At 30.1% G+C, this 24833-nt stretch overlaps 1 protein-coding gene across 1 annotated transcript; it reads right to left on the bottom strand.

Moving 5' to 3' along the window:
* Window positions 1-831: 831 nt before the first annotated feature.
* Window positions 832-2557, bottom strand: LOC110653041 (ethylene-responsive transcription factor ERF021-like). The gene has a single exon (XM_021808660.2). The coding sequence runs from the start codon at window positions 2210-2212 to the stop codon at window positions 1640-1642; it is 573 nt and encodes a 190-aa protein (XP_021664352.2). The 5' UTR covers window positions 2213-2557; the 3' UTR covers window positions 832-1639.
* Between the last annotated feature and the right edge of the window lie 22276 nt (window positions 2558-24833).

Here is a 24833-nt window from a genome sequence, read left to right as displayed (position 1 = left end):
AAGAATGTTTATGATTGGGTCCACAATTATCAAAAGACAATAAGTCCCCTGCTTTTTTATATATAATTTTTTTGAAGAAATTATTTGTTCATAATCGATTTATGATTTTGCTGTGAGAGAAAACATATACAAAATCAAATTGGAGTTTTTATTTATAAAATTTTTTATGGAATTAACCTTGTGTTGGATATCTAATTTCATCTGATCTATATTAGCAGTTGAATTATTTCCCTTTGTTTCTGGGAAAAATCGAAATTGGCATTCGGGTTATGATTTTTATTTGATCAATGGAAGTTGGATTCTGTTTTAGTAAATAAAATTTTGCATTTGATTATTATCTGAATTTGTACAGAGGCATATGAGCAGTTTGTTCTATTCCAATGTCCAGCTCATTTGAGGAAAGGTGCGACAGTGAACTATTTATACATGTTGCTTTGACTGTTCTCATAAGAACTCCTGCTAGATAGATAAGCAAAACTACCAAGCTACATGAATAAGCTATAGGATATTTGTAATAATTGTGGGAAATATACATACCGAAAGAATGATGATAATTTCTTGCTAAGTTTGAGTAAATTGATTGGCAGAGAATAAAAAATAATGGTCATAAAATATAATAAAAAAGGTGGAGACTTTTTTAGAGATTTAATTACTGATTAGTGGGTGATAATTGTGTTTTAAGTAGGAGATTATGGGCTTATTAACGAGACATTAAAAGTCTCAACTTTGAACATTTTTCTCCATTTTATTAAAACTAAAGGCCTTAAGTGGACTAAAAAATTTAACCCAGAGACTCAAAAGAGCCTTTTTGATTAAAAATGACTAAACAAATAATAATAATGACAAATTTTATTGCAATACAATTTATAGTACAAACAAACCGACACCAACAAAGAAGGTGACAAAAAGTATGTATGTAAGAGAAGGAGAGTTCGTGGGTGGCTCTTGGGCTAATCCATGAATCGTCTTCTGGTCCCGCCTAAAACCTTCCACCTTTATAAAAACCACAAGGTAGAATACACAATGGATTGGCTTTCCTTCTTTTCCCCCAAACTAGCTCTTTCAGATATTGTTCCACCAAGCACTCAATTCCCTTGAAACCCCTTCCCTTATTTGGCAACCCAATTCGTCGATCATGCAAACCCACCAATTAATAGTTTTCAATAACCACTTACCTCTACTATATTGAAAACATAAGTCTAATCAAGACTTATATTAGATGAAAAGTGAAAAACTTATTTATAGATTGAATACATAAATATTTTATCATAAATCTATGATAAATTAGATATAAATAAAATTTTTTTAAATAATAAAATTTCAGTCAAGAGTTTAATTTTTGATGATATAAATATGAAAAAATAATAAAATATGTATATTATAGAAAAATATATTCTCAAACCGTAAGTATTTTATCAGAATTTAATTTTATCGAAATATGCATAAGAAAGACAACTATATAGTGACTCATGATGAATTAGATTTTGATAAGTGTTTTCTACTAATAATTAATTCTATAAAGAAATTATATTTTCCTATTGTAATTGTTGGATGAGGGTTTGAAGTTGACAATTAGAAAGAAAAAAGTAATCTAAGTGTTTATATTATATTATTTTGTAAGTAGGAAGCAAAACGTTACCTAAGGATCCCAAAGAGAATCATTTTGCATGTTATAATTCCATTCATTATCTTCCACTGCATCATTTGAAAACATCATTGACTCTTCTACCATTCCCATTTGCATCCACATCTTTGGTGAATCCAAAGGTGATTCGTTGATCGCCTGAATCTGGCTCGGCGACAACCTCACAGTCACCGGACCCACCACGTTATTCGAGCTACCACCACCACCACCACTGCCACAGCCAGTGCCACCACCTCCACCACTGACTTCAGGCTCCTTCACAGGTGTCCTGAGACGTAGCGCAGCTTCATGTGCAGCCATGCGAATATCTTCAGCATTGGAACTTCCAGGCTTAGGAAGATCATTAACCAACTCAGGGAAATTAAGCTTAGCTTCACGTCCCCTGAAATGTAAAGCTGCAACATCATAAGCAGTAGCTGCCATTTCAGCAGTTTCAAAACTCCCTAACCAAATCCGAGCTTTCTTTCCAGGCTCACGTATCTCAGACACCCATTTCCCCCATTTCCTCTTGCGAACCCCTCTGTAGCAAGAAGAGGTACCGCCATGGCTACTGGTTTGTTCTTGCATTTTCTACAAACTAAGCACTAACGAAGCGATAAAGAGAAGTGTTATCCAGTTAATTGTATATATAGAATGATCGAAACGTGTTAAAAATATCTAAGAGAGGGTTCGAAGCAGCAGCAGAAGTGAAAAGGACGAGGTTTTGAATTCTAGGAAATTGAAAACTTTTACATGGAAAGACCAATCAAAGAATGACAACTGTGAAAGTGTTTGATCAATTGAAGCCAAACATAGTAATCTTTAAAATATGTTTTGGGAGCAAATGAAAAGACAACAAATGGGTTTTGAAAACATAGAAAAATGGCCTTTCCTGTTCAGAAACGCGGTTTGATCCCAGGTGGGGGCGGAGGAGGAGATGTTGGTGGTGCAGGAAGAAGAGGAGATTTGGTGTTGGGTCCCATTGTTCCATAGATAGGTCTCTGTGTGGTATGTTGCTTCAATACGTCTCTAGAGAAGCAATTTACAACTTTTTTTTATGGCCAGGGAAGTCCTCTGCCTTTCTTCCACGACTCCTAGATTACTTTATTGGAGATTTATAAGATATTTCGCGTGCAACCCAAAAATAGAAACCTTTTATACTCGTATATTTTCTGTCATCTAATGTATTGTGCAGAGTGGATTCTATCTTTATGCTAGAGGGATAGCATGTCTTCCAAGACCACTGAAAAGGAAATTATTTTTTCAGTGGTCTATTAGTTGGGTGTTTTATCTATGTGTATTTTTAAGTGAGATGTATTATGGTTTTAATTAAAATGACAATTATTTATGGGTTTGGTATATACACCTGAGTAGGTAATAATTATTTTTGAAAATTTTTTTTATTAATTATTTAATTGGAGAGGTAAACATAGAGATAATATAATATTCGGAGACTCGCTCGTCTTGTCTTTAAGGGGTTTTTTTTTTTACCTAAACTCAATCTCTTATGAACCCAAAACATAAGATATATGATGAGACATATTTATTAAATATATTAATTTCGTATATTTGTATTTTTAATTTATAATGAACGAAGTCTAGGCAATAACTTTCTATAATTAAGTGTCATGTATCAATATATAAGAATTAAAATATGCAATAATTATTATTTGAGGGATTATTCAGCGCTTTTGGAACATATGTTTTTTCACTTACACATGTATAAATCTCACGTCACTTTAAATAAAAAAGCAACTGAATTTTTGTATCTATAGAGAATACTAATTTTTAGTTTTCTCGGTGTATATTATAAATTTTCTAATTATTTATTAATCTAATATAAAATACACATAATATATATGATGCTCATTTACTATTTTAATAAGATATATTTAATTTAAACTTGACCTTATATAAAATAAATTTAATAATTATTAAATTAAATATTTGTATTAAAATTAATATAAATTAATTAAAATAACTATAATAAGTGCATAAATTTTAATATAAATATTTAATTTAACGTTTATGAGTTATGCGTGCCATAAGACTAGTCATTTGAGATTCCACATCGTGTGGTGAGTGTGTGTGTGGATTATAAAGGACTAAGAATTCAGTTAAAATTATCATACTTTTAATAGTGGTCCAATTCTATTTCTGATCTGCGTGCGTGTATTTTTTTATCTTTGAAAAAAAAAACTCGTTCTCATAGTCAATTTAATATAATACACATACTATAGCTAGTTTTTTTAAAAAATACGACCGTTTACTAAATATAATTTGTGTTGGATGGATGTAAGTAATTACTTATTACATATAAAAGCTAAATATATTTAATTACTTAGTGATAGAGGATTTTAGAGTGTATGAGTAGTGATGATAACAAATTGAATATTTTTGGGTATTTGTTAATTAAATTTTATTTAATGAATTTAAGTAGTATATAATTAAATTTAATATAAATTTAAATTTAAAAATAATATTGATAAAAAGTTTTGATTATATTTAATTTTATATATTGGTATTGATTATTCGAATTTGTTTATATAAATAATTAATTAAAATAAAATATATTTTGATAATAATATTTATAAATTATATATATATATATTATTTGAAAAATAAGATTTAAATTTTATAAAATTATTAACTTTTTAAAATATAAATTATTAATAAAATATATTTTATATAAATTATTAATTAAAAATATAAAGCTAAATGAGTTGAATTCTTATTCTGAAAGTAATAATAAGTTAATGATAAATTTAAATAAATTAAAATAAATTTAAAACAAACTTAAATATTAAAAAATACTAATTGAGTTGGGATACTGATTGTATATGAGTTGATATTGCATCAGCTGTAGACCATAACGAATCAAGACGAAAAGACGGTGAAGCTACATATTCTCTCTCTGTCTATTATGGATTCATATAATATTTCTTTCATAGTGAATTTAGATTTTAGAGATTGAATCTCAACCATTTATAAAGTTTCGTGTTCTGTAACAAATTTATATTTTAGTCACTAATAAACTTTAGCATAGCCTGGGTATGGTTCAGTTTGGGTTTAAATCGGCTTGAAACCGGAATCGTGGGTCTTTAAATGTTCTAATTCAATCCAATTTAGGTTTTAATTTTAGTTGGATTTGGTTTAAATTTAATGCTATAATTTTTTTTTTATTTTTAAATAAAAGGGTTTGACCCAAAACCACTCAGTTCACTTTTGATTTAATTTTGATTTAAATTAAAATAGGTTTAATCTATTTCGATTCGATTCTGATTTAATTTAAATTTATTCAATTTTAATTAAGAATCAACTCTTAACTGAGTCTATCAGGGTTGTCCCTAAGAATATGAAAATTCAAAATTTTATAATAAAAAAATTTATATTTTAATCATGATATAATTTAAAAATATAATTTAATGACAGAAACTCATCTAGTTTTATTTATTTTTCCACTGTTGACTTAGGTTTGTATATATATATATATATAGAGAGAGAGAGAGAGAGAGAGAGAGAGAGAGAGAGAGAGAGTATAATTAATAAATTTAATATTAAGATTTTCCTTACCGACCACAGAGCTTAGAACAAAATCTACCAAACAAGAAGACAAAACGAGAAGGGAGGCGGTGGAAGAAATATCACTGTGTGGTTGTTGATACGAGTCCAAGTAAGCACCTGTTGAAACCAACTTCCCTACAATTTTTTTTTTTTAAATTTATAATTAGCTCTTATTAATATTTAAATTTAAAATTACATAATTTTAAAAATAATTTAAATTGAATTATTAAAAATTAAAATTTTATAAAAATTTAATTCAATTAATAATTTATGGATCAATTCTTAAAATAAAAAAATTTAATTCTTTTCAAGTTAATCAATAAATACTTTCAAAATATGAATTTGCTTAAAATCTGATTAAAATTTATTATTAACTATTTGAACTCTTTTTAATCTCGATTATTATTATTTAAAAATAATTAAATTTATTTAATTTTATATATTTTAATTAATAATTGATATAAAAATTTATTTTTTTATTAATAATTTAAATTTTAAAAATTTAATAATCTTATAAAATATTTATATTCTATTTTATTTAAAATAAAAATATAAAATTTATAAATATTATTATAAAAAATATATTTTATATATAATTAAATATTTATATAAAATAAATATAAATAATAAATATTCAATATTGTAAAATTCAAATAGTAAAACCCACAATTTCGAAATCCACTTTAAGACTATTAAACTAAAGCTGATCGATAACAAAGTGATAGTTCCTTGTATTCTTATTATAGTTATAAGAATCAGTTTAGTAGTACTATATTAATTCCTTATTTTCTTTCTTTTAGTGTTATTGTCGTTTTGTTTACTAATTGATTGTCTGCAAGTCATCACAACAAAGTGGGCTCGATAATTCTGATAGGGAAATTTACAATTTGTTTTTTGAATTTTATTTTATATTATATTTTAATTTTTAAATTTTAAGATATTTAATTTTTAAATTTTATTATATTTTAATTTTTAAATTCTTAAAAATTAATTATTTAATTCTTAAATTTTATACTATATTACACTTTAATTCTTATAATTTTAATATATAAAATAATTTAGTCCTTTTATCAATAAATGAAATTATTATATTTTATTTTAAATTTTTAGAAATTAATATATATTTTTAATAATTTAGTTTAAAATAACTCATAATCTATAAATTAATTTAAATTTAATTCGAGATATATTCTTTTATGCATAATCTAAATCTCACTCAACAAAATATTATGTTCGTGAAAGCTGTTGAAAGACTCAAAAATTATCTATATATATACCCTTTATTTTATTTTAATAAAATTAATTATTTAATTCTTATATTTTAAAAATATATTAGTTAGTCTTTATAATTTTATTATATTTATTATTCAATGAAATGTGAAAAGTCCAAAATTCTTTAAACCTATAATTTAATTTTATATTAAATAATCAATTTAAATTTTATTCAGTCTTTATAATTTAAAAAATATAATTTTTAAATTATTTAATTTCTATAATAGTAATTTTTCTATCTTTTTAATTAAAAAAAAAACTTAATTTAAATAAGATAAAAAGAAATAAATATTAAATAGAATAAAAATATACAAAATATTTCATATATTTTTAAAATAAAATAATTAAATAATAATTTTCTCCATACCGTGCTTGGTTATAAACTCACGCAACAGATCAAGCTTCATCAACAATTAATAATTTAAATTAAATTAATAATTTAAAAATGCAGTTAGTAGCTCATTCATTAAAATATTACCTTCTTAGAGTTTCTTTTATAACTTCTAAGTGTTGAACTCAAAATGTTAACAATGTATCATTAATATAACAATAAAAAAATTAATAAAAAATTAATTTAAACTATATAAAAGAATTAAAAAAATAATTAAAATAAAAATATTTTATTTTTGATAGATCAGAATGTTCTCTATATTCATCTTACCATTAACGAAAGATTCATCTCTTTGAGATTCGTATGTGTCCATCTCAACAATATTTTATCTAATAATTGAACCTAAGTTCTCCCATTAGGAGTATAATAAGTCTTACCATTATACTTAGAATATATTCAGTAGAGCGTAATATAATATAATTAATTATGTAATACAATCAAAATTATAATACATTATATTCCTCTGTTTGGGTTATAAAATAAAAATAATATGTAGTATAGTGTAACGTAATGATAATTTTATTTTAATATTTGATTTATTTATAATGATAATAAGTAGTAATGATTATAATAATTAATAGTCGAGTAGTAGTGGCGATTGTGGTGACAACGATAGTTAGATGATAGTAATAGTGGCAAGGTGAGGTAGTAGTGTGATAGTGGCTAGGTGGTGATAAATGTGGTAATAACTAAATGGTAATAATGATGATCAAGTGATGATGATTGCAATGATGGCAACAGGATGACAATGGTAATGGTGATGGTTGTGGTGATGGTGTTGATGGTTGTGGTGGTGAACAGAGTAAGAGTTGTGGTGATGATAACAGTAGTGACCGAGTAATGGTAAACAGAATAGGAGTAGTAGCAGTGGCAGTAGCGGTGGCTGAATAATGATAATGATTATAGTATTGATAATAAATAAAAATAAATTAAAATAAATAATAATAATTATATTTATTTTCGTATATATTGAGTATTATGTTATTTTGAGTATAATCAATTATATTATATAATTATCATTTTATTATGTTAAAATTAATTAAATATATAATGTAATTAAATATATAATAAATTGTGATTATATTATAATTTTAATTACATTATAGTAAACATGACTTTAATATTTAACTTTTATTGATAAATAATATAAAATTTAAAGAGATTAATTAATATATTTTTAAATAATTTAATTTATTAAAATAAAGAATTAAAGGCAACCGTTCGAGTTTCCATCTGGTGATGGCAAAAGGAATTAGTGTTTGGCCGCGTGTGCAATTTGTACACTGCACATCGTTGACCGTACGTAGCTTTCAAAATTGATATTTCTACCTGGGCACTGACACATGCTTACGCTTAAAATTTCGATAGCTAGAGACAATGACAACAGCTGGATCATGCTTTGCTTCAACTATCTTAATTAAACACATTATTTTTATTTATATAATGCTGTTTCTGCTGACTTCAACTATGGTTTAATTTTCAAAAACCATCATAATTATTTCTTTATTTTTTGGTAAACTATAAAATCATATTATATTCGTTTTTGTGTAAATATTCATATGAATTTTAAATTAATTTTTTATAAAATTATATATAATTTAATTTTTTTATTTTATAATTAGTGACAGTTCAGTTCTGATTTTGATCGAAATCGATTTATATTAAATTTAGAATTAGTTCAAATTAATAATTTAGTGAGTCTAATTGGTCTCAAATAATATTACAGAGAGTCGGTTAGGAATTCTCGCTCGAGGTCCTGAAATGGAACTATTAGTTTGAGCCTTCAATTTTGATCTATTTCAGATCATATTTTGTCAACAGATGGTTGTTTTAGAATATAGCAATGGGATCAAACTATTTTTGAACTAAAATCAAAATTAAAATTAAAATCGAAATTAAATGGACTGAAATTAAAACTGATTAAAACTATGAGCAACTGGTACGATTTAAATTCATATCCTGATTATATCCTAAATCACCAATTTTGAGTTAATCAAACCGATGACTAAGCCTACATATATCTCTCATTTTAAGTGAAATAACTTTTCATCCTCTTTTTTTTAATTTTTTTTTTTAACTTAGGAAAATTGTTTATGGGGATGGTATGTAATAATTTAATTAATTGTGTTGAAATTAAAATTTAAAAAATATTTATTTTGAAAGAGAAAAATGTTCAAATATATTTTAAGAGATAATTCTTATTTGTTAATTTTTCTAAATGTCAGAGATTTTATTCATTTTAAATTAAAAAAAAATTAAAATGAATAGACTTGTTTTTGCATGACTTTGTACGTACGCATATACGTCTTCCGCGTTCAGCAGGAGCACAAAAATCACATCCCATCCATCCATGTTGACTCCGAATTTCACTCCCTTCTTTTTCTAAATATTTTGCTTTCAAAATGATTTTGATAGATAAGTCAGAGGTAGAGGGGCATAATGGTAAATTTGCAAAGTTAATATTTTTAAGAGTAAAATGGTAATTTTTAAAAATTAATATTTTCTATTACTCTAATCAAATTTTGTTAGGATATTGAAATCTTTGAGAATTTTTTAAAAGTTTTTAAGAGTTTATTAGTAATTTGATAGAAAGATTTTTTTTTTAATTAGTTATTGAAAGAATGATACTAAGAATAAAATAAAATCTTTCTGCAAAAAATAAAAAATCCAAATCATGCAAATTTTTTCATATTTGGCAAGTTTTTCCATCATAATTTTAGAAGTTTAAATCATATCATTTATTTTATTTAATTTATAATTTTAATTGAATTTACTTTTTATAATTATTTAAAAAAAAAATAGATTTAAAACAAATTGGACAAGCTCTTTGGTTTCTTATGTTTGATTCTCTAGTTCTTAACCACTTGAAGCATGCTATTGTGAATTTGTTTATTGGGAAGGATAAGAGTAAATAAAGCAAAGAGATAAATAGCCTAAAAGAACTAGAAATGAAATGTGAAACACCTTTTAATTGCATTTGCCATTTTTTTGGGTTGGATGGCTTGGAATGTACATGTGCAATATCATGGATTAGGGTGTTTTATGTTTATGGTTTTGTTGAAATGGGTCAATGTGCCTTGTAGGTATCTTAAGAATCTACTTATTGTTTGTATAGCAATATGGCACAAATGGAAGCCAATATATAAGAGGCCATAGTGTATTAACTACAATATACCATTTGGAATCATGCAATAAAACTCTAATTTTGTACTTATAATTTATTTGCATAATGCCAAACAAATGAAGAGAGTGAAATGAGGAAACACAAAAGATTTGGAACTTGATAAATTTTATTAACTAGATTGACATAATAGGGTTCCAACAAAATAAAAAAGATACATCAAAGACCAAAATGCTAGTAGAATTATGCAACCTATTACAAACTCTAATAATAAGTTTCCCAATTGTAACTATCAACTAATATCTAGGAATCTAGCATCCCTTTACAAAATATTAACAATAGTAGTTGCTTACAATTCATTATATTGTAACATTTGAAACCTTAGTACATTTTAAACTCTAGACACATCAAAGTGTAGAGTGAGGTAGGTTACAGTTCTTACTTTGGTCCATAGTGCAGATGAGGAATTTCCTAGTGATTGGTTAACTTGGCTACTTCTTGGCATTTCATATTAATTTCTCATGTTCATAGCCTTCACATCTCTAGTTTCTTACAGTTGTCTTATTGACATCACATTCCTTTCTTTCCACCTCAAACTTGGTGGTTTGAAACCAAGATCTCTGATGACCTCATAAGACATTTTTAGTTGGGTTTGTGGCCTGATCAATTTGGTGTTATGCATTCTAGGCTAAAATTTCCCTAATAGAGCAAGTGTCCATTAAAACATATAATCAAACTTATAAAGAAAAATGTTTCTAAACATATCAATTGCAAAGTAAACTAACATATTCAATTGTTACCCTAATCTTCATATTCACATGATATCCATATTCAGTGAATCTCCCCCTTTTAATTTATGAAGTTTCCTCTGTAACAGTTGCATAAGCTTCTCTTTTTGATGTTGTTTTGTTTGTTTTTACTTTTCATCTACTTGAATCAGAAATGCTATGTGATATATGCTGTATCAATCCTAGAATTCCTTCTCCTAACTATTGTTCCTCTACCTTTGCCTCTACAACAAATGCATGGGTTGAAGGCTGTTGACATTTGGCTTAAAAATTAAGCCTAAGGCATAAAAGCTGTTGACCCCACAAGCTCAAAGGAGCATAGATTTTGATGATACCAAAACTCAACTAGAATCAAACTAACATTGTTTTAAGTGTTGTGTATCTCAAAGAAGAAGGACAAAAGGATTTTATAATGGATTGGTCCTTATGAAGAAAAGATGACATTCTAAGGATAACACAAGACGAAGCAAAAGAGATAAAAGAAGAAAATGTTACCTTCCAAGGCTGCATTGAAAATCAGATTTGAAGGTACATCTAGTATAGAAGTTAGTTTTATTTCTTAGGATTTCTTGTGAAAAGAATTGAGGAGTAAAAGTCAATGATGCTTATTTTTAATCCCTCAAAAGATTTTCTTTTAAATATCATTCTTGGCCTAAAAGTGTTTGACTATGATTTGGTGTAAAGTTTTATAGTTTTGAAAGTTATGCGAAAAGTTTTCTGGTATGCTAGCTGGTTTGCTCTGATTTTAGTATGCTAAGCTGGTTTGCTATTTTCTCAATCACGCTAGCTGTTTGAACTCTGCACAACATCGCAGAAACGACAAAATAACGGCTATTTTCTTGAAATTCGTATATAACGTTCAAATGGGTTCTGCAACGGTAACAAACGTTCCAAAGCTATAAATACACCTTCCTTTGGCCATTTTGCACTTAATGAAAGTCCCTCTACTGTTCAAAATCTTTAAAGCTTTCATTCAAAGTGCTCAAAGTGATTTATTGCTCATCATTGGCTTATTTACTCAACTCTTCTTTATAGTTCTTTGTTGTAATTGAGTGAGAGTGAGTTTTTCAACACATTATTATCATTTGTGAGAGGTCATTCAAGCACCTATTGAAGCTTGGTTGTGATAAGTGTTTGGGATAACACTTGGTAGAAGTGTGAAGCTACTTGTAAAAGCTTTGTTGAGAAGATTTGTAAAGGGCTTTGTCTCTTGCCTTGAAAAGAGAAGAATAGTGGAGTGAAGACTCAAAGTGTGATCTTTGAGAGAGTGGATGTAGGCTAGTTAAAGCGAACCACTATAAAATTCGAGTGTTCATTTTCTCAACCCTTGCTCTTTACATTTTTGCAATTTAGCTTTATGAATGATATGCTTTTCTGATATAAAAATTGATATTGTTTCTTTGTCGATCTTCTTTGCTATCCGAGAAAAATAGTTTCTTGCAAAATCTGGCGATATCGATATATTACATTGGTTATCTGTTGTCTTTGTCAAATAGGATATACGGTATCTTGCTCTAGTTCTTTGTGATAAAAGCGTATTCGGTTCTTGATATATTTCTTGAATGCTTATATAGTCTGCTATATCGATTATCTTGATTGCATATAAGCAACCTTGAGTCAACTTGTCAATAGAGCTATATTGTTCATTTCTCACATTAGTTAATTTAGTTGAACCTAGCTGCAATTTTCAAAGGTTTTGAGCAAGAACCAAAATTGTTTTAAAGTCAATTCACCCCCTCTTGGACATATTTTGGGACATCAATTTGGTATCGAGCTGTCTCTCTTGCTTGAGGATTAAACCCCTTAGAGTGATCCACACACATGGCTAGTTCATCTAGAAATTACTGGTATACACGCCCCTTAGTGAAGGTTATTCCATCACTAGACCACCACTTTTAATGGCACAAATTACTCCTTTTGGAAAACTAGAATGAGAAACTTTATACAATCTGTTGACATTGATGCTTGGAGAATAGTTAAAGATGGTCCTTATATTCCTTATAAAACCAGTGAAGGAAGCTGTACAAATTCCTAAAGTGAAGTTGAATTTGATGATAATGATTGGAAGAAAATTTCTACAAATGCTAAGGCTATTAATATTCTTCATTGTGCTCTTGATATTAATGAGTATAACAGTGTTTGAGGATGTCAAGCTGCAAAAGAAATATGGGACAAACTAGAAGTCACATATGAAGGAGCGATGTGGTAAAAGAGTCAAAGGCAAACCTCCTCATCAGAGATTATGAATTATTTGAGATGAAATCTGGTGAAACCATTCTTGAAATGAGTACAGATTCTTGACCTTGTTAATCTACTTAAAGCTCTTGGAAAGAGATTTGAAGAACAAGAACTTGTAAAGAAAATTCTGAGGTCTCTTCCAAAGGCGTGGGAAGCAAAAACTACATTATTCAAGACACCAAGGATTTGAGAAAATACACCTATGATGGTGATTGGTTCTCTCATTGCACATGAGATGATTTATAAGAAAGATGAGAATGAAGGTGATCAAAAGAAAAGAAAGGGATAGCTTTCATATCCAAAAAGTAGATGAGAAAAAGAAAAATGTTGCTCTTAAAGCTAATTCAAGTGATGATTCAAGTGCTTCAAGTGATGATGATGAAGATATGGCTATGATAGTCAAAAGATTCAAAGAGCATTTAGAAAGGTGGAAGCAAATACAAGAAGTTCACAAAGAAATATGCTCCAAAGACTCCAAATCATTCAAGTGAAATAGTTTGTTATGAGTGTAACAAACCAGGCCACATTAAGCCAAAATGTCCTACTTTGAAGAAGAAAAATAAGTTGAGAAGGACAAAAGCAAAAAGGCAATGGCGCAACTTGGGTGTGGTGATTCTTCATCAAATGATGAAACAAGTGACAAAGAGGCTGCAAACACTTGTATGATGGCAATTGAAGAAAAGGTGAAAGCTCACACATCGAAGATAGTGAAAATGAGGTAAATCTTGAACTTTCTAATGTTGATGAATTAGAACTTGCATTTGTGAAGACATATGATAAGTATAGAACTTTTAAAAGAAATGCAAAATTTTAGTTCATGAAAATTGTGCTTTAAGATCAGAAAATATTTCATTGAGTATGGTTTCAAAGGAAAATGAATTTTATAAATCTCAAATGAAATTATTTAAGGAAGTTAATGATGAGCTTCACGGATCAAAAGAAGTATGTGAACAACTTCTTGAGAAAAAGCAGAATTCTTGAAGAAAAGTTGAATCTTTGACAAGAGATTTATCTAAATTTACAAAGGAAAAGAAACACTTGATATACTTCTTGGGAATCAAAGATTTACAAATGAAAAATCTGGAATTGGATATGATGGATTTATGAAGTATGGAAAATACAAACAATTTTTTGTTAAAGCTACATCCTTTTCTCAACCAAGTATTACATGCTTTTATTGCAATCACAATGGTCATATGATTAATGCTTGTCCTATTAGGAAAGGAACCTTTAAGGCAAAGAAAGTATGGGTGCCCAAAGGAACCCTACCTAATGTTACTAACATCCAAGGACCCAAAGTTGCTTGGGTACCTAAAACGATTAAGCGATTTCAGTGCGCCTAAGGAGTATGCTGGAAACAGAACATTGGTACATTGATAGTGGCTGCTCTAGGCACATGACAGGAAATAAAGGCAAGTTTTCCTCTCTTACCTTGAAAGAAGAAGGTTATGTGAAATTTGGTGATAAAAGCAAAGCTAAAATTGTTGGATGTGGAACTATTGGTAAAAATCCTTGCATTGAGAATGTTGCATTAGTTCAAGGATTAAAGTATAATCTTTTAAGTGTTAGTCAACTATGTGATAATGGTTTTAAAGTGGTGTTTACTTCTACACATTGTGAGATTCATGGAAATAATGTTATGTTTGCTGGTGCTAGAATAGATAATATTTACTTACTTGATTTAACAAGCCTTGAAGAAAATTGTGAAACATGCTTTATGACTTCACATGATAGTGCATGGTTATGGCATAGAAAATTAGGACATGCTAGCATGAGTACTCTTGCTAAACTCTCTAGAAAGAACCTTGTTAGAGGACTTCCAAAGCTAAGATTTGAAAAAGAATTTCAATGTAAAGCTTGTGCACTTGGTAAGCACACAAAATCATCTTTTAAATCAAAAAATGTTGTAACTACATCTAGACCATTGGAATTGTTGCATCTTGATCTTTTTGGTCCAATCACACCTAGAAGTCTAGGAGGCAAGGCATATGCATTTGTAATTGTTGATGATTTTCAAGATTCACATGGACTTTCTTTCTTGCTCATAAAGATGAAACCTTTGATATATTTGAAGCCTTTTGCAAAAGAACTCAAAATGAAAAAGGATATTGCATTACATCTTTGAGGAGTGATCATGGAAAAGAATTTGAGAATAATTTGTTTGAAAATTTCTGCTCTCAAAATGGTATTTATCATACATTTTCAGCTCCTAGAACTCCACAACAAAATGGAGTTGTTGAAAGGAAAAATAGATCTTTGCAAGAAATGGCAAGAACAATCTTTGAATGAAAGCAGTTTACAAAATATTTAGGAAGTGTAAATACTGACATGCTATATTATGACCAGAGTTTCCATTAGAGCTATTTTAAAGAAAACTCCTTATGAACTATGGAAAGGAAGAAAACCCAATATTGCATATTTTCATGTCTTTGGTTGCAAATGTTACATTTTGAATAACAAAGACAGCAATCTCAAGAAATTTGATGCTAAATCTTGTGAAGGAATATTTCTAGGGTATTCAACAAATAGCAAAGCATATAGGATTTTCAATAGAAAAACATTGACCATGGAAGAATCAATGCATATACTTTTGATGATGCTAACACTTCCTTGCAAAGGAAAGATTCTTGTGATGATGAATTTGGCAGATTCTAAATTCAAAGAATTCAAATAATGATGAGCTTGAATCAAAAGAACAAGTGGAGGATGATCAAAATGACAAAGAAGATGAACTCCCTTGCTCCACAAATGTTGAAATTCAAGATGACTCCCAACCAAATGTGGAAGAACTACAAATTGAGGAACCTCAACATCAAGATATTCCACAAGAATGGAGGTATCATAGAAATCATTCCAAAGATGACATTCTTGATAGTCCATCACAAAGAATGATGACAAGAGCTCAACTTAGAAGATACTTTGGTAATGTTGCTTTTGTTTCTCAATTTGAACCCAAAACATATGATGATGCTCAAAATGATGAAAATTGGCTTTTTGCTATGCAAGAGGAATTAAATCAATTTGAAAGAAATAAAGTTTGGACACTTGTTCCTAAACCTAAAAAGCATACTGTTATTGGAACTAAATGGGTATTTAGGAATAAAATGGATGAAAAAGGACATGTAGTTAGAAATAAAGCTAGACTAGTAGCTCAAGGATACAACCAAGAGGAAGGTATTGATTTTGATGAAACCTTTGCTCCGGTTGCTAGAATTGAAGCTATTAGAATGTTATGTGCATTTGCATGTTTTAAAAATTTTATGCTTTATCAAATGGATGTTAAAAGTGCATTTTTAAATGGATATATTGATGAAGAAGTTTATGTAGCTCAACCTCCTGGTTTTGAAGACCCTCACTTTCCAAATCATGTTTATAAGCTTACTAAAGCTCTCTATGGTTTAAAGCAAGCTCCTAGAGCATGGTATGAGAGACTTAGCAAATTCTTACTTCAAAATGATTTTAAAAGAGGAAAAGTAGACACTACTCTCTTCATTAAGAAAATGGGAAAAGACATGCTTATTGTGCAAATTTATGTAGATGATATTATTTTTGGTGCTACTAACCATTCTCTTTGTAAGAAATTTTCCAACATGATGAAAAGTGAATTTGAAATGAGTATGATGGGTGAACTTACTTTCTTTCTTGGATTGCAAATTAAGCAAATGAAAGATGGAATTTTTATAAATCAGTCCAAGTATATAAAGGATATGCTGAAGAAGTTCAAAATGGAGGATATGAAAAGTGTTGGAACTCCCATGAGCTCAACAATTAAATTGGAGAAAGATGAAAAAGGTAAAGAGGTAGATAACAAATTTTATAGAGGTATGATTGGTTCTTTACTTTACTTAACAGCATCTAGACCAGATATTCATTTTAGTGTATGTTTATGTGCAAGATTTCAATCATGTCCAAAAGAATCTCATCTTATAGCAGTTAAGAGAATTTTTAAATACCTCATTGGCACTCACAATATTGGCTTATGGTATCCAAAATGTGAATCATTTGATCTTATTGGTTATAGTGATTGATTTTCTTGGTAGTAGATTAGGCAGAAAAAGCATACGGAACTTGTCAATTTCTATGTATTGCATTATTTTAATGTCACAGTAAAAAGCAAACTTACATTTGCACTTTCTCTGCGGATTTGAATATATTGCGTTTGGAAGTTGTGTTGCACAAATTTTGTGGATGAAACAACAGCTTGAAGACTTTGAAATTAAATTTGATCACATTCCCATAAGATGTGACAATACTAGTGCTATAAACCTATCAAAAAATCCTGTTCAACACTCTAGAAGCAAGCATATTGAAATTAGACATCATTTCATTAGGGATCATGTTCAAAATGGTGATATTCAAATCGAATTTGTCCCTTCTGAAAAACAGCTTGCTGACATTTTCACAAAGCCACTTAGTGAGGAAACTTTTTGCAAAATAAGAAGAGAACTTGGTATGATTGATGCTTTTGATTAAATTTTGATGTATTCTCATGTTTCCATATGAAAATGAAGTGATATATGTTGATTTGCAGTGTTGAAAATGCATTATGATATTTTTAGTGCAATTTGAAAAATTACAGGTTATATCGGATATGAGCGATGTCTAGAATTTGCTCTCGGTGGCATACTAATCATGCGCTAATTTTCTTGTTTGCTAAGCGCTTTACCATTGCTCCTACTTTTATTTGCAAGCGGGAATCAGGTCTGATTGCTCTAAAACTCTAAAAATTTTTTTCTCGAGCGCCTATTCTGCATGTTTAAAGCTCATTTTACTTAAATACCCCTCTACTTAAAGTATTGCATCATTATGTATTTAAGGGCAAAATGGACTTTTTAACACTTTGATTTGCGCGGGATTAAATTTTTTCTTCTGAACCATCAGTCTTCTCGCCGTCCTTCCTCTGCTACACGCTACCTATTCCCTGCAAAACCTACAGTTGTGTCTTTTCAGTTTTTAAAATTCAAAACCCTTCTTTCCGTCGCCTCGTTTCCCAGAACCTGAACGGCTTCGTTTTTCTTTTCACCTGCTAACCCGTTTCGGTCGCACCACTTCAAGCGTTCGTCTCTCTTCATCGTTCGTAAACTCTTCCGAAAACCTTTGACAGTGAATCGATTAAATCGATTATTTAGAGAAAGAAAATCTCCAAAAATTTTTCGTTTCCGTTAAATCTGCCGAAAGAAATCATTTGGCTTTGGTTATTTTTCTTGTCGATTCGCACTCTCTGTTCCAGTGTATTCAGGTATAAAGTTTAAACCTTTAACGAAATCGTGCTTCATATTCGTCTATGCCTGTGCGTTCTGCTTTCGTAATATGTTGATATTTTTTTTTGATTTGTTCTTGTCTGTTTGCTCTGCTTTCGTAATTTGCTGATTTTTTATTGCCCTCTGTTGTTTGTTCAGTTTTAGCGCTCTGTTGTTAATTTTTGGGCATTAACGTTTCGTAAAATATGGTACATAATATTAACTCGACAGCTATGGATTTATAAGAACTCTAATATTTTTTTTGCTGTCTGTTCTATTTTGTCATTGCGCTCTGTTGTGAAAAATGAATGTTGATATGCTTAAATTGATTATATATATATATATATATATATATATATATATATATATATATATATATTTGCTGCTCACATCACTTATTTTACAATCTCAGTTCTCTCTGTCATTTCGGCCTAATTTATTTCTAAGATTGGTTATGGCACGAGACAAAGGAAAAGGGAAAGCCAAAATCACCACATATTCATCCTCAGACTCAACTGACGCCAGTGTCCCTGCGTCACCACCTCCACAAAAGGATGCTCCTCTGGTAATTGGTAAGCCAAAAGAAACATCAAAGAAAAGAACCAATGAGCCAGTCCCAGAAAAAGGATCTAAAAAGAAGAAGATTTCAAAAGCTCCAGTTGTGCGTATGGAGAGGGCTATTCATGAGCCAAGGTATATTCACTGGCCTGCCTTTGTTGAAATTTCCGTTCCTTTGCAATCTTTATTTGAGTATCAAAAATGGGATAAACTGTGTTCTGATACTGAAGGAGTGTATGTGGACTTAGTGCAAGAATTCTATCAAAATTTGAGGGTTGATGATTATTAAAAAGATGATTCATTTAAGGTGAAAATGAAAGGCACAATTTATGAAGTGAAAGTAGCAATATTAGCTAAAGCAATAGCAATTCCAAATAATTGAAACAAAAACTGATCCCACAAAGATGTTTTTGCTGTTGGTGGGTTCAACAAAGGGATTTTGAGGGTGAAGTGTTTAAAGGAGAAGTGAAGGATAAGACAAGCATTACTCATGCTCATCAACACATTAAAATTATGCATAGTTTTATTATTTATGTGTTGAATCCTAGAACCGTGATCCCAATTATTTGAGTACCCTTGACCTCTGCATAATTTGGCATATAGTGAACCAAATTGAGTTTAATCTTGCTTATTTTATGCTGAAACAAATCATGAGATGGAAGCCACCTTATAAGCTACCCTACGCTCATCTTCTAAATGGTCTATTTAGAGACTTTGGGATACCTTTGGAATCTGAGAAACTTAGAACCAATATGATTCCAATCACTAGCTTGCAAAAAGATGATGATGGTAGAAAGCTTAGATTTGAGCAAGGTGCTAGCTCCAAAGATAGTGCAAGTGGCACTTTAAATGCTGAAGGTATTTTGGAGGAAGTGAACAATTTGAGAGAATTTGTTGAGATGGAACTTGGAGAGCTACAAAAGTTTAGAAGTTTTCAAACTATTCTCATGAATGCTCTTGACTCCAAGGTTGATGGATCTTTGATGCTAATGTACAAGATTGTTGAAGAGTTGTTTAAAATCAAAGTCCATTTGGGTATTTCAACCACTGAGGCTGGAGAAACCAGTAAGGTTGCTACTGGTTCTGTTCCTCTAGCCGAGAAAGTGAAAGAAAAGGAGAAAGAGAAAGAAATAGAAGAAGAAGAAGAAACAGAAGAGGAAGAGGAAGAAGAAACAGAAGAAGAGGAAGAGAAAGAAACTGAAGAAGAAGAAGAGAAAGAGGAAGAAAAGGAAGAAGAGGAAAAAGCTGAAGCAGAAAAAGATGAAGATGAATCTGATGATGAGAATGGTACTGGAGGCAGCAAAGAGGGAAGTGGAAAAGATAAGAGTGACTCAGTGCAGCGGAACACAGAGACACACTCCTCTGCTTGCTCTGCAAAAGGAAAGGGCAAAACAGACTCAAAAGACGAAGCATAAGCAGAAAGAGGAAGCGGTAAACCCACGGCAAAAAGACTAAAGCGGCAAAAGTGCGGTGATGCAGTACTCTTGAGTTAGCGGTGGGCCTATTGTTCCTTTGACACCCGGAACAGAATTGGCTGCTGCAATTCTTCAAACTTTGAGTGACAAACCTATCAAGCCCAAAAGTGAAAATGGGTGCTCCAAAACCAATCGGAAGAAGTTCAGTAGGTGAAAGGATGAACTGAATTTTAATTGAATTTTGTCTAACGATCTGTTAGTTTGCTACTTAGTCTGCTACTTTTGATTTTTGAACTTTTAATTAGTTTGCTATATCGATTCTTGTTTTAAGCATTTATTCTTTGCACTTAGACTGAATTTTGACATGCATGATTTCTCCCATATTCTTTTGATGCTGACAAAAAGGGGGAGAAAAGTAATGAATGGTAATCTTGATACTTGATATAGTTTGTGATTACTTGTGGATAACATAGTTTGTGCATATGGTTGATATAGTTTTATGGTTGTGTATATTGTTGATATCACTTGTGAATGATATATCTGATTTGTGATTAGTGTGTATATTGTGCATATTTAGTTAGTATATTTAGTCACACTTGACTCCTTAAGAAAATGCTTATGGATGTTTTATTGAAATTATTAAGGGGGAGTTATTTGTGATTAATTGTTGATATAAGCACATACGTAGGGGGAGTTATTCTCACATACACATTCATACACATACTCACACTTATTGACATTTACTTGGTGATTCAATTGAGTTTTGTCATCATCAAAAAGGGGGAGATTGTTGACCCCACAAGCTCAAAGGAGCATAGATTTTGATGATACCAAAACTCAACTAGAATCAAACTAACATTGTTTTAAGTGTTGTGTATCTCAAAGAAGAAGGACAAAAGGATTTTATAATGGATTGGTCCTTATGAAGAAAAGATGACATTCTAAGGATAACACAAGACGAAGCAAAAGAGATAAAAGAAGAAAATGTTACCTTCCAAGGCTGCATTGAAAATCAGATTTGAAGGTACATCTAGTATAGAAGTTAGTTTTATTTCTTAGGATTTCTTGTGAAAAGAATTGAGGAGTAAAAGTCAATGATGCTTATTTTTAATCCCTCAAAAGATTTTCTTTTTAAATATCATTACTGGCCTAAAAAGTGTTTGACTATGATTTGGTGTAAAGTTTTATAGTTTTGAAAGTTATGCAGAAAAGAGTTCTTGGTATGCTAACTGGTTTGCTACTGATTTTAGTATGCTAACTGGTTTGCTATTTTCTCAAGTACGCTAACTGTTTGAACTCTGCACAACATCGCAGAAAACGACAAAATAACGGCTATTTTCTTGAAATTCGTATCTGTAACGTTCAAATGGGTTCTGCAACGGTAACAAACGTTCCAAAGCTATAAATACACCTTCCTTTGGCCATTTTGCACTTAATGAAAGTCCCTCTACTGTTCAAAATCTTTAAAGCTTTCATTCAAAGTGCTCAAAGTGATTTATTGCTCATCATTGGCTTATTTACTCAACTCTTCTTTATAGTTCTTTGTTGTAATTGAGTGAGAGTGAGTTTTTCAACACATTATTATCATTTGTGAGAGGTCATTCAAGCACCTATTGAAGCTTGGTTGTGATAAGTGTTTGGGATAACACTTGGTAGAAGTGTGAAGCTACTTGTAAAAGCTTTGTTGAGAAGATTTGTAAAGGGCTTTGTCTCTTGCCTTGAAAAGAGAAGAATAGTGGAGTGAAGACTCAAAGTGTGATCTTTGAGAGAGTGGATGTAGGCTAGTTAAAGCCGAACCACTATAAAATTCCAGTGTTCATTTTCTCAACCCTTGCTCTTTACATTTTTGCAATTTAGCTTTATGAATGATATGCTTTTGCTGATATAAAAATTGATATTGTTTCTTTGTCGATCTTGCCGCTATCCGAGAAAAATAGTTTCTTGCAAAATCTGTGATATCCGATATATTACATTGGTTATCTGTTGTCTTTGTCAAATAGGATATCCGGTATCTTTGCTCTAGTTCTTTGTGATAAAAGCGTATTCGGTTCTTGATATATTTACTGAATGCTTATATAGTCTGCTATATCAGTATACTGATTGCATATAGCTTAACCTTGAGTCAACTTGACAATAGAGCTATATTGTTCATTTCTCACATTAGTTAATTTAGTTGAACCTAGCTGCAATTTTCAAAGGTTTTGAGCAAGAACCGAAAATTGTTTTTAAAGTCCAATTCACCCCCCTCTTGGACATATTTTGGGACATCAAAAGCTTACGTGAGGGTTGCAGGAGTCAAAAACCCATAGATCGATCATGGAGACTTAAGACCAACTTTGGTCTATCTTTAAAGGTGGAATAATCCTTTTGGCCAACTTCTATTAGCTCTTGGCTGACTTATAGTATGAAAGCAATCGGCATGGCACTAGAAAGCTCCTTAGTTAATTCTGTAAAGAGCAAGGAGGTTTTTAACTTGTTTCACTATTAATAGTTCAACTTGAGATTATAAGCAATCAAGCCTTTTATAAAAGACATTGACTGATCTCAGCGAATCTAATGTCAATAATTTAACAAATCCTTAGCTATCTCACATTTAGGATGAATAGCTTGAAGTAGTTAGCAATTGGTTAAATGAATTCCAAGCTTTAGTCTAAGTAATAGAGCCACAGTTGAGTTCATTGGGGAAAACCAAATATTGGTGCAGTTCACTTCCACTGTTAGGTTCATAAGTATATGACCTAACAATTTGGTGTCAGAGCAAGTTTGATTAAGAGAAATTCTCCTTCTTCCTCTATAATTTCTTCTTTCTCTTCCTCACTTCCTTCCCTATGAATCTCTCCCTCTTTCTTCTAAATCTTCTTCCCTTTCCTTTGATTTCTCGGTTACTAAATACTCTAACATGGATTTCGATGAATTTAAGGTATTTTCCTACTATTTTCTATAGCTTCTTTTCATTAAATTTCATCAATTTCTTTCCATTTTCCTTTAACAAAAACCCTAGCCTTTGTCACTACTCAATTAAAGAAATTTATGGTAGAAAACCTGAATTCCATAGTTTTGGAGAGGAATTACATTCTTTAAAACATAATTGTATAATTCTTTTGGAGGAAGGTTGTAATACCTATCACTCAGGCTAGTCAAAATCTAGTGCATGGAGACAAAATATTCCTCGGAGCCTCAAACGATGGAGAGCACTATTGAGTCAAGTTTTGGGCAAGGGAATAATAAAAGGAGGGCTGAAATTGGGAAATTCTAAAAAGGCAATTTTGACCATCGAAGTTTACAAGTAAGGCTGTTGAGCTTGCTCAAACTAGGGTATAAAACTAAAGATTCTAAAGGCTTCCAGCAGCTTCTCCCTATTTCCTACACTTTCTATTCCTTTTTTTCTTCCCTCTCACTCTATTTTTCAACCCATTCTCTCTAACCCTAACACCTAAATGATAGAGAATCAACCCTAAGCTTCTAAAAAGGGTAAAGACATCCTTTTTTTGCACTTGTTCATGATTCGTGCACTTGCGGAATTCTAAACCAACAAACAAATACACACCTGACAAAGAACATCATGCGTTTCACACCCACATACATTTGTAAGTATCCCCACATTTATATCGAGACCAAAACTTATGATATTTCTGTGGATGTGTTTAATTAGACGTAGATATACCACTACACCAAAAGGCTAGTGACGAAATTCGAACCTAAGACCTCTTAGATTGAATGAATTTTCTTCAGAGTTAATTGCTAAATAAACCATGAACTTTGCCAAGTTTTTGCAATTAAATTCTAAAATTTGCATAATTGCCACTTAAACCTCATGTTTAATTGATGTTTCAAATTGACTCGACTGTTAATAAAACGTTAGTATGTGATACTTACAAGGTAATTGTAATAGCTTTTATTTTGACTATTTTGGTTGGGAGCTGCACTTTATAAGTTTATTAATAGTTGGTATTAATAGGCAATTGATTCAAGAAAATGACTATTCTTTCTTGATTCAAAGGAATGACTATTCTTTCTTCCAGTGGTTTGATCCACTTTGTAATGGTCAAGAGAAGGAGCTACTGACACATTTGAGTAGATTAACAATAAAATCACTGAAAAATGAATGCAACTCAGTGAAAAAGTATGATTAAAATAATTAATAATATGCAACAAAATCACTAATTAATGATTTGTATAGCAAGTTAAAGTGTTGGGAAAGACCAAAAGAAATTTAAAGTTGTTTTGCATATGTATAGTATCACTGAACAAGTTTTGTTAATATTAACTTGAATGTGAAGATTGATTAGAATGAGATAGGGTAACTGTATCTGCAGAATAGAATTTGACTTGTAATTTCTTATTTATTAAAGTATACAAATAGTTTGTTGACATTGAAATCAATTTAAGACATTAATCAAATGTGAGAATTTAATGGGTAATTATATAAATTTCAAAATTTAATTATAAAGTTAACAAATTTCATAGTTTTTTATTTTTATTTTTTTATAATTGACCCTTTTCTTTATTACTTGAAGCAACCCTCTAGGCACAATGAAAAAGTGTAATTTTTAATGGTTCTCAACTACCCTAATCAGTTTGAATTGAATCTTAAATAGGGATATATATATATAGGCAACTGG

Source organism: Hevea brasiliensis, unplaced genomic scaffold (genome assembly GCF_030052815.1).
Source record: "Hevea brasiliensis isolate MT/VB/25A 57/8 unplaced genomic scaffold, ASM3005281v1 Scaf343, whole genome shotgun sequence".
Lineage (NCBI taxonomy): Eukaryota > Viridiplantae > Streptophyta > Magnoliopsida > Malpighiales > Euphorbiaceae > Hevea > Hevea brasiliensis.
This window is presented reverse-complemented; position numbering and strand designations above follow the sequence as displayed.

What these genes read in the sequence shown, in the direction of transcription:
- LOC110653041 (XM_021808660.2), bottom strand. Translation starts at nt 2,212, where the DNA reads ATGCAAGAACAAACCAGTAGCCATGGCGGTACCTCTTCTTGCTACAGA.